At 43.8% G+C, this 10,613-nt stretch overlaps 1 protein-coding gene across 2 annotated transcripts; it reads left to right on the forward strand.

Annotated features, from left to right (window-relative positions):
- The first annotated feature begins 404 nt into the window (after nucleotides 1–404).
- Nucleotides 405–3,994, forward strand: LOC120968197 (uncharacterized). Of its 2 annotated transcripts, XM_073505215.1 has the most exons (6): nucleotides 405–751; nucleotides 827–893; nucleotides 1,171–1,391; nucleotides 2,464–2,518; nucleotides 2,802–2,925; nucleotides 3,607–3,994. In XM_073505215.1, the coding sequence occupies exons 1-3, from the start codon at nucleotides 522–524 to the stop codon at nucleotides 1,195–1,197; spliced, it is 324 nt and encodes a 107-aa protein (XP_073361316.1). In that variant the 5' UTR covers nucleotides 405–521; the 3' UTR covers nucleotides 1,198–1,391; nucleotides 2,464–2,518; nucleotides 2,802–2,925; nucleotides 3,607–3,994. The 2 variants fall into 2 exon arrangements, with proteins under 2 accessions (XP_073361316.1, XP_073361315.1); XM_073505214.1 differs by having other exon boundaries at nucleotides 2,464–2,925.
- The last annotated feature ends 6,619 nt before the right edge of the window (nucleotides 3,995–10,613 follow it).

Here is a 10,613-nt window from a genome sequence, read left to right on the forward strand (position 1 = left end):
CCCCCAACAACACTAAGCATGGAATGGTCTTGGTCAATAGAGGAAATCACAAATCACAGCCATAAATCTATAGACCGAGACCCTCCCTACCTCTTTTTCACGAATACACGCTTGGTGTATCCTGATGTAAGTATCTTGGGAGAACGTGGGGCTTCTCAGAGCTCAGCCACTCTCGGCCGTCGGATCGATTGTTTGATGCGTTTAGGACCGTCGGATCTCGCTCCTGGTCGATATCAGCCGTTGGATCAAAAAAAATTACTGCTACAATGAATAGTTACCGTCTCGTTCCTGCCACCGCCTGTAATTACGCTGCCCCGCCGAGGGCATTTCCGTCATTTCACACACAAGGGTATAAATCATAGTGGCTCCTCTGAGATGACCTAGCCGCCTCCTCCTCCCGCACTCCCGCCGCCCCGTCTTCTCTTCGTCCCGCCTCGCCCCTCTCTCTCCCTCCAAACCCTACCCCGCGCACGCCTCCCTACCCCGCCGCCATCTCCTTCGCCGCCGGGAGCTCACCCGGGATGACTGCTGCGGGGTTCCTGGTGGGCTTCCTCCTCAGCCTGCTCGCGCTCACGGAGGTCGAGGCGGCCGCGCTGCTCTGGTTCGTGCTCCGCCTCCGCCGCTGGCGCGGCTCCGGTGGACTCGGACGGCTCCTCTCCGTCTCCTCCCTCACCCCCACGTGTGGTTCCGCTTCCCGCTGGCCACGAGGTGCAGCCTTGCAGGGGCGCATCGGGCTGGGCCTCTGTTTCCGGTTAGTTCACCCCCCTCCTCCTCCTCTCCGATCTGCTCTGGTTCTCAGCCTCTCCTCTTCTTCCTTCTCTCTCAGATATGGTGCAGCAGCTGCTGTGGGGTTGAGGTGTTCTGGCAACGGTAGGAGCTCCGGGCCCGTCCAGGTTAACCTATCTCTCTCTCTCCTAATTTCGTAGCCCTCATGTGCTTGCTTGCTTTTTGCTCTGAGTTGTGGCCGTCCAGATTAGCTAGGGTTCAAGCTTTGGCAGCCTATATGGTGGTCACTATTCTTGTCATGTGCTTTAACTCTACAACCTAGATTGGGTTCCCTCATGTGCTTGCTGGTCTGCCTGTCTAATTAGGCTTAGGTACCACAACCTACAGATTCCTTCTTGTTTGCCAAGTGCTGCAATCTCAAAGAATTTGCTTAATTTGCTGCAGGTCTGTCCAGTGCTCCATCTATGCTGATTTTCAGAAACTGTTGCCCAGAGAGATCTCCATGAAGCATTGCACCTGATGCAGATGTCAAAGTATTCAATCTACTATGATGACCACCAGCGGTGTAGTCTTGGTACATATACTGCATCCCGAGAGATAAAGCAGCAAGGACTAGCAGCATGGATGTGAAATATGGTCATGCTCTTAACCTGATCTCCAGAAAGGTATAATCTGCACCTACATCTACATTAATTGGTACCACTATTGCTGGGCATTGATTGCTGACAGAATTTCTCTCCAGCTAGAATGTTTGTATACACCATAGCAATTCTCTCCTGTAATAGCTACATCAATTTTGAGATTGCTAACAGAAATTCTCTCCTAATAAATATTAACCAAATTTAATTTAAGAAATGAGTGAATCTCAATACTATGGTACAACTTTGCTGAAAAACCATTATTTGCAGTACTAACAAATTATAGCAATAGGATGCGCTGACATCAGTTTACTGCTCTGGATTAATTATTATTCGATGATTGTCTAAAGATAGATTTTCAAATACCGAAGGCGAGTTAGTCTATTCATTCATCTGTATCGTACAATATATGTCTCATAATGTTTGCTGAGTAGCAAAGCTGACTCCTTACAATATTTCTTTTGTTATCATTTAGCATTACCGTAGTACTGCTATGATACTTGCGGCAAAGTTCATACCATGCTCCCAGTTCCCGATTATCATTTTCATGATTTTGGAGATTTAGTTTAGTTACAAATAAGCACGTCGTCCGACATTTACTGTTTGTCTGGACTAGAAATGAAATGCAAATATACCTTTTAAATTGACATGATAATTGGAAGTAGATAAATGTTATAACCTTTGTACTTATCAATGGAAGTTATCAATGATTTCTCCCTTTTATGGGTATAGTCAGCATAACGGGTATTTTCTCACAATTTTCGTTTCTCCTGTCTCTTCAACATCATTCCACACTGCACTTAATGAAAACTTATCTTTGAGCAAGTTATATTCTCCATGTTAACATAGTTCCAGTAGCATGCGTATCAGTGGTGAGTTTTTTTATTCATTGATTTTGTGTGTTCCCATTTTGGCTTGGTTTCACTGCTCAAACCATATATGTTAGTAAGAGGAAACAGAGTGTCACATTTTTGTTGATAAAATACATATAAGAACAGATTCATTGTCCCGTCTGTGTAGCATGGATGTTTGTTCATTAACGCAAGCTCTTATTGTCACATCTGTTGCTTCTAATGATTTTTAGTGTAATACTAATCAGATTTCTATATCTCCTGAAGCAAGAAGAGTATTTTGATGGAGCACAATTGATGTAGGTAAGCTTACTTGTGTAATTCAAAAACCTGAAACTTCTTAACAGTAACTCAATTATTACATAACTCGATTTTCTTAATCTCCAACCGTGTTCCGTTTTTGACACTGGTGTTCCATTTTTCTTATTCATGCTTGCAATATTTTTAGCTTTTTATGATTTTGTATAGCCAATGTGCATACTGTCTAGTGTAGGCATCTACTACCTTTGCAGTTGCCTCCTCATTTTCCTTTTATTACTACATGCGATTTTTATTAGCTGATCTGTGGCTTGATTTTCATTTGTAGATTCAAACCACTCTCCTGTGAGGATTTGTTCTGCTATACATTTTCCTTTCATTTCCCATCCAGGTTGTGTTCAAATGATAGGTGGCATTGCAAATTATGACCAATTTAAATGTTGTTTAGTGAGGTATGATATGCTCATTAACTTTTATTGCTCATTTCATTAACCCGTACATTGCTGGCGGTTACTATCTTATACCCAATATACATATGTAACGGACTAAGTTTTGTTTGAACGTGATACAGTTGGGTTAAGCTTCTCAAATGCCTAGCATCAATTAAGCTTGACCACCAAACTGAAACTGAAGAATATAAAAAGTTCAGTTAAGCATCCGAAGCTTTCGGACGGAAATTTTTAATGCAGTACACTATATAGTTAACCAAGGGAAACTTCTATTTTTGCTACTTCCTGTTCCTGATTTTTTTTGAAATCACTTTAGTGTGCTTATTGCCCATCACTGAACTAACAGGAGCCTGTTGCCATGTGTTTTTTTTACTAATCAGACTACTTGGAGAACCATCTGTTAAAACTGGTCTAACTAAGAAAATGCTTTCTTCTGTCTCTACTAGACACCGACAATGAGAATGCCATTTCTATGTAGCTGAACCAAGTGACTGAAAATTTATGTTACGTGGTACAACTTTACGAGAGGATTATTTCTGTAGACAAAGAACACAGTTGCATCTAGGCTTTCTAAGTCTTTAGTTATTTTAAAAGATAACTTAATAATAGATGGATAAATGAGCTTGGCTTTCAAACCTACGAGGTTTAGAATTTCCTGTTGACTTTACTTCTGTGTTTCGCCAGCCTCCATCCGCCAATTGGAAATAAACTGAGGGACCTGAAGTTTCATCTATTAGGAGAAGCCGGTGCTTGTGCGGGTTGCCGGATTAATCAAGATGGAAGCTGATGCAATTAGAGTCCCATCGGTACCATTGCATGTGACCATGATGCAGACATTCACTCTAGGATTTGAGATTTTCTTTTCTCATCCCCTACGATAGATTATAGCTCAAGGAGTGAATTCATCCACGTCTACATATTTTCATCTTTTGTTGTGTTTTGGCATAACCATTATCTGATTTGAGTTTTTGTAAGCGTGTTGAAGTCTTATTGATTGTGTTCCTGCAAATAAACATGATCACCAAATGGGCGTCTTCTGAAAATTAAGAGAATTAACTAATTGTATATGCTATTTATTTGTGTTCTTTTTGTGAGATTCAGATGATGCACACTTGAATATGAATGAAGGATGTGTCCTTGGCTATTGGGCCCTAATGAAAACTTTGTATTGTATTATTGGTAAATTTGCTTCTTTTGAGAAGGTTCTCTTAAGATAGGTCATGATCATGTATAGGGGGCTGGATGAGTTTGGGCTGGGGGGTGCGGCAAGCCGCACTTCCTATCTAGTCATTCCATTGATAGAGGGAAGAAAAGTACAGTGGCGGACCTCGCAAAGCTTAAGCTACTATGCGCTTACGAGGTCGCGATGAGCATAGGATGGGTTGCTCAGCCCTTACATGCCAAGATTCAGGTTACATGGATAATTGAGCTAAGCCCTCGAGCACCAGCCTTTGCCCAAGTGTGAGCTTCCTCCTGAATGTTGCGGACCAGGATGGAGTGGGATGGGGTTGCGCCGTAGAAGATGCAAGCGTGTTGTGGTGCCTTCATATAGTCCAGGCAGTAAGCGCGATGAGAGAGGCCAGACCTTTGTGGTGGCTTGGGGGGATGCATTGATGACCGTCCCTACCTCTATAGCTAATAATTCATTATTCGACTGAGATTCTCTCTGCATCATAAGTATATTAAGTATAAAATGGATAATTTTCTTAAGCAAGATGACATATTGTTGATTGCATAATTATATTAAAGGCGTCGTACAAACATTCATTTTTAGTGGCAAATACAAGTCAAGCCATTTTCAGTAACTGTCACCACGATAGATTATTTACAAGATTGAATCCAACTAATGCCCACGTCTCTCACTATTGATTACCCATCTAAACATGCCAAGAGAAGATAAAAACCTTGAGAAAGTAATGCATCTATAAGTCAAACATCAGGCATCAACACAATATAAACTTTAAAAAGTAACTCATCATGGACAATAATCATGATAGGCAACTCATATGGACATTGTATTGAACAACAAAGAGGCCCGACGACGAACGTGATCGAACACGGCGGTGGCAACGGGGAACCCTGTGACCCATTGCATATCCTCCATCACCGCCACGACCGTCATCGCCTTCGCAGACGCAGCCCTAGAGGCCCCATCCCCCTTCCGTCGGCCTCGAGCCCTGTCCGACGACGCGAACGCTCGACAAGGAGACGACACAAGGGAGGCCCCTAGCTCGTCCGCCCTCACGACGAAACCACCAAGCGGGCAGTCCCGGCTTTGCCGCGACTTGTGCGGGACCGCCGACGTCTAGTTGTTGGACATGATAATCAATGTGCCAACAACGCAATATGATGTGAACAGAATAGACGCAAATGGTTAATCAACGTGCTCCAACAATGCAAATAGTGTGAACAGCGTACACGCAAATCCTTAGTTATTTCCAGCCATGTGCGTACATGCAGGATGCACACGGACATCTGTACAGTTTCTAAGCTCCCACGAAATAAGACGCTCTCAGCAATTTGGGGTGCATAATGACGTTTTCCTCCGCAGTTGTTTGTCGGTCAACGTCGGTTCTACTCGCACAAGCATACGTTTTTTTAGAAGAACACAAGCATACGTGTGTGTCCCCTTCCGTCGAAGCTTCAAGGCTGGGCCTCAACGCCTGTGCACCGACGTTAGATGGGCCAGCAAGTTGTTCGCTCTTCATAATTTTTTTCACTTCACGTTCTCCAACAGGCCACCACCATCTTTCGCCCACCCAATCTCTCTCTCCCCCCTCGCTCTGGCACGTTCCCGTGTGTGACGGGCTAGGGTTCGTCTCTCCGCCGTCGCCCACCCTCTCGGGTGCGTAGTCCCCACGCCATCGGCCACCTCCCGTCCTCGCCTCTCCTTTCTGTTTGGATGCTCCCCTCGGCCCCTCTCATCGATTTAGTAACAGTCGTCGGTCTCGCCTCCCTTCCGCCGCTTGTCCACTGTGCCACGCCAGATACAACTTTTGTGGGCGAGGCCGCCTAGTGAAGCGCGAGGGAGGTCGGCGCTGGTCGTGGGCGAGCTAACCAGGGCAGGCACGTGGCAGGCCGGTGGTGGTCACCGGAGAAGGCGGTCGCGAGGTGGAAGTCGGGAGGAGTTGCGGCAGGGAGCGTACATGTGTGACAGAGAGACGAATGCGCAAGGGGCTGCGGCGGCGGGGGAGAGCTCGCCGATGTGGGGAATTTGGGCGACAGCGAGCTCCCGGATGTTGGGTCGCAGGGACAGGAGTTCCCGGGAGCGGCGAGAGGAAGAGATGACTGGGGTGAGAAAGAGAGATAATCAGATTGAGAGGGAGAGAGAGAGGTGATTATTGTATAGACCTTTGTTTTCTGTTTACCCTTGACATGTTTCTCCTTCTCTCACGCATATATGTGTTTATTGGAGAAATCTTTGTTTGCTCCTTCTTATGAATTTCATGTCAAGTAGCTACTAATCTTGCAGTATACTTGCTCATGTTTCCATGTCCCGTCTAGATTTTCTAGCCTGCTAGGTTTTGTGATATTTTTTGCCTAACAAAGAAATTTTGGGATCCTTCACAACAATAAACCTATACTTCATCTCAATCAGGGTCAAGGTGAGTGCACACCATTATGAGCTCTACTTTTCAATTTTTATTTAAGTTGGTAAACACTACAAAGCGATTACCATATTTAAGAGATTATGGTTGTAATGGATTTCTAAATATAGATATTATTGAGGATTTGGTTAGGTAACGATTTGTGTTCTCTGGACCTATGTGGCTTCAATGCAATGCCTTGATAAACCTTCGTTTTAATATTGAAGGAATCTGCATTTAGTGTTAGAAAGGGTTCAAGCATTCAGTCATTGCACTGAGTAACTGACCAAATAAATTGTTGTGCACTAAATCGTGTGCCATTATCCAGTTAAGCTAATAATGTGTTTCCTATTGTTAAAATATACCTTTTGGAGAAGGGTATACTTTTTGGTTGACCCTCCATATACAGGAAACTAATTACATTTTGTCTCCCAAAGAACGTGATTAGTTTTCTATTGAAGAGTTGCAGCCTGCTATCTTTTTGGTATGCACCAGAATTTGGTCAGCCTTCCATTAGCAAATTTTAAACACCAAATACTTCAAATAAAAGTTCAGAAAGAAAGATGGGTAAGCATTTCTACCCTATCTCTACAGTTTGTAAGCTCCAGTGAATTGCGAGCACCTGGTGCATCGTGGGATATGTTGTCGGTAGTGGGCCCAGTTTTGAGGCGTTGTTTCGTTCGTCAGTTCTAAATGGGCATGCCTAGGTGACTCATGGCGGGTGTGAGGGCTGTTTTGGCGGTATGTGTCACTGGGTACGTGTGTTCTCTTACTCCATATGGAGATATAGGCGGTGGCGGCTGTGCGGTTAGGGTGAGTTGCTTCTGTCGCCGGGGGCTTCATCTTCGCATCGGCCTTCTCCGATCTGGTGGGTGGGCAGGGGCGTGGAGGGCGGCATCCGGTTGCAGGGTTTCCTTGGGTTGTTCGTCTTACTGCTGTGCATCATCTGAGGTTTTGATTCATTTGACTTTTGTTTCAGCTTCTCTATAGCTTGATTATTGTGTTGCTTGTGTAGTTATGTTTATGGCTATGGCTGCGGGGGATTCTGGATGTGATTTTGGGGGAGGGTGGCGGGGTTGTGTCGGCTGAATGCTTGGTCGATGTGGGGATTGTGTGGCTGTTCTGGTTTTGTGGGGCGCTTGCTTCTCGCTGTTGGTCTCGGTGGTGATTTTGGTGGTCTTGCTGTTCTGGTTGGGGGTGTCCTGATTTTGGTGTGTGTGTTCGTAGGAGGTGTGTTCAGTGGTTTCACTTAGGGGGAGAACCAACAAACCATCTAAAACAACTTCGTTACTAGAAAATAGATCATGACACTAGGATTCATTTAAGTTCTCTCATCACTAGGATTCATTTGGGTGCTCTTCTGGCATGCTTTTTTTTGTCCTTTACATGGTAAAGCACGGTTTGGTTTTAAGACACACATTATTGATGTGTTTTCTGCATTCTTTTCTGTGATGTTGCTATCTGTTGTGCTACAGAGTTCGCTGCCCAGGGAAGCACAGAACAGTAGTATATTGTGCAGAGGGTGCAAGAAAAGCTGGTAAGTCATTCCATGTATACACTAATTCGCTTTCTCCTTTTGGTTGTTAGAAGTTTTTTTATTTTTATTGCTTTTATAGCTCAGGATTTGTGTGTTTGTGTGCATATTGTAGCCTTATTGGTATAACAGTGCTATAAATATTTGGCTGGCAGCGCTTCTTCTATTTTTGGAGTAGCTTTTGGTTCGGCCAGAATGCTATATATGAAGTCATTATGCTTTGCATAATTTTGGTTTTCATATACACAGTGTGGTTTCAATGGGAACACAAAATGATTTTCATACACGTTTGTGTTGGGTCTATGTCAGGAAATTCCTACTAACATTGGTGGCTCATCCTAAGCGATGGGCTACGTGAAGCCGTTCTCTGTCGGTAGTCTTGCGACAAATTTACCTGGATGTTGTTAATAAGTGCAGAAAGCATGAGGAACCGAAGTATGTATCACATTTGCATGTGAACCCACGTGGAGCGAAGTGTTAGAGATTTTACAAAATGGAAAACACGAAGTGGTACACAGATACGTGTCCACAGTTACAGCAGTGTATAAAGGAGTTCTTGAGAGATTAAAAGATGATGTTCTTCACAAGATGACTAAATGTTCTTCAGAAGTCAGTAAGCATAAAGTGATCGCTCTTTCAAATCACCATCACTTATTGTTATTCTAGAATTTGCATGGTGTGTCCTTGGCCCACGTTTTTTGGCTGTGATTTCTTCCTTCTCACTATATTTTCTATTTTCCTCTTCATTTGCAGCTCGGCAATTTTATGCGAAGAACCTGCATTTCTCGAGATAACCTATTTGTTAACGCGCACAAAGATGTATGTGCTCACTATGTTAGCCTTTATTACCATCCCTCATGGGATCAAATATATAAACGTATTGCACAGACAAGTAAAAACTGATTTCGGTGAGCCTTGTGTCCTCAGTGAAGTCAAGAATTTCCATAAATCTGAGTGTCTCATTGGCTGTTGTGGTTGGAAAGCGTAATGGAACCCTATTGGAACATGTTTTTCTTCTCTTAATATAATCTATTTCCCGTGGATATGGACAAGATGTTTGTTTAACAAATACTTGGTTCTTGCTGTCTCTCAAATTGCCTGCACTACATCCCCTTCTCAAATTCTATGAGTAGACTGTTCTTATTCCTTGGCTCGCCGTTTATGAAACAAAAACGATATTTCTTATCATTTTCTTAGCAGCTATGCTCTGCATGCGATTTGATTACAATGCGGCAAACCCATTAGGCTGTGTTCACTGTCCGCTTTCAGTGGCATTACTACCGTTCAACTGGAGAACAAAACTTTAGCTATTTTGACATACATTAGGCTGTGTCGATCCGAGCGTTCGATCATATGAGGATTATTTTCCAGGTTGGACAACCTTTCTCCTTCGCTCCCCTATCCACGATGCCTTATGGACAAGATGTTTGTTTGACTAATATTTTAGGTTTGGTAGTTTCTCAATTACGTGCGTATTTTTAGTGTGACAGGCAATTTGCAAGAGACCCTAACCAATGGGACATTTATTTTGCTTATTTTACAGTGGATGGAGTATTACAGTATCAATCACGCCATTAGTATCAAGACCGCCCACACATGATCCAAACAAACAAAACAAAGCGGCCAACCAAAACAGACAACTAAACAGGGGGAAAATACACGCCGGCAGAAGGACGGCGCAGCGCAAGCGCGTGTATCCCTCTAGTGCATGGCATTGCCGGCCATGTCCTCCACGCGCACGCACAATAAACCAATGAAAAAAATAGCGTGCAACAGAAAATAACGCGCCCCCTAAAAATATGCTATTAGCGTGCTATAGCGCGCTACAACGTGCTATTAGCGAGACATTGTACACAAATTAATTTAGCGAGGCAATTCTCTACACGCTATAGCGTGCTATTTTTTTCAGTGCAATAAACGGATGCCCGGAAACTGCGGCGCAGCGGTGCAGGCCTGCTGATCGCGTCTGCGGATGCCCGGAAACTGCGGAGAGTAGACCTATAATAGGATGATAAACGGCCTTTCGGTCTTCGCAACAATGCCTGATAGACTCGATACCTTATTGCGTCAAGGAGAACCTCCTGTGCATTTGATTTTTTTTTACGCGCTGGGAGCTTTCGTCTTTCCACTTATTAGGGCTTTCGGGGAGTCATTTTCAACTAGACCAGTAGTACTAGCATATTATCATCCTTAGTTAACATTATCACTGGCCACGTCTTTCGAACCTGCGTTTTCTATCGGGTTTGTGGACATGCGCGCAGGTTGACAGTGGATACAGACAGGATAAGCAAAAAACCAAGCCTTTGTCTGTTAGATTCATATATTCTTCTCAATGATTAGTTTTATACTACTACAGAGATAGAAAAGCTTACAACAGTATAAGAGATGAAGGTGGTCAGCAGGGTGGGTCAACTGTGCAGCAGTGCCTTTTGGTTCAACCTTAGGGACGAAACGAAATGCGCAATGAAATAAGGTGCATTAATTCGTTTTGGTTCTAGCCATAGCAGGCATTTTGGTTATGGACGTTATACTTGTACCAAAAGGACTGTCTTCGACATGATCGAACTTTT

The sequence above is a fragment of the Aegilops tauschii genome, chromosome 7, assembly GCF_002575655.3.
Source record: "Aegilops tauschii subsp. strangulata cultivar AL8/78 chromosome 7, Aet v6.0, whole genome shotgun sequence".
Classification (NCBI taxonomy): Eukaryota; Viridiplantae; Streptophyta; class Magnoliopsida; order Poales; family Poaceae; genus Aegilops; species Aegilops tauschii.

What these genes read in the sequence shown, in the direction of transcription:
- LOC120968197 (XM_073505214.1), top strand. Translation starts at nt 522, where the DNA reads ATGACTGCTGCGGGGTTCCTGGTGGGCTTCCTCCTCAGCCTGCTCGCG. An exon ending in GGGCTGGGCCTCTGTTTCCG is followed by an intron (nt 752 to 826) that starts GTTAGTTCACCC and finishes CTTCTCTCTCAG; the next exon opens with ATATGGTGCAGCAGCTGCTG. An exon ending in GGAGCTCCGGGCCCGTCCAG is followed by an intron (nt 894 to 1,170) that starts GTTAACCTATCT and finishes AATTTGCTGCAG; the next exon opens with GTCTGTCCAGTGCTCCATCT.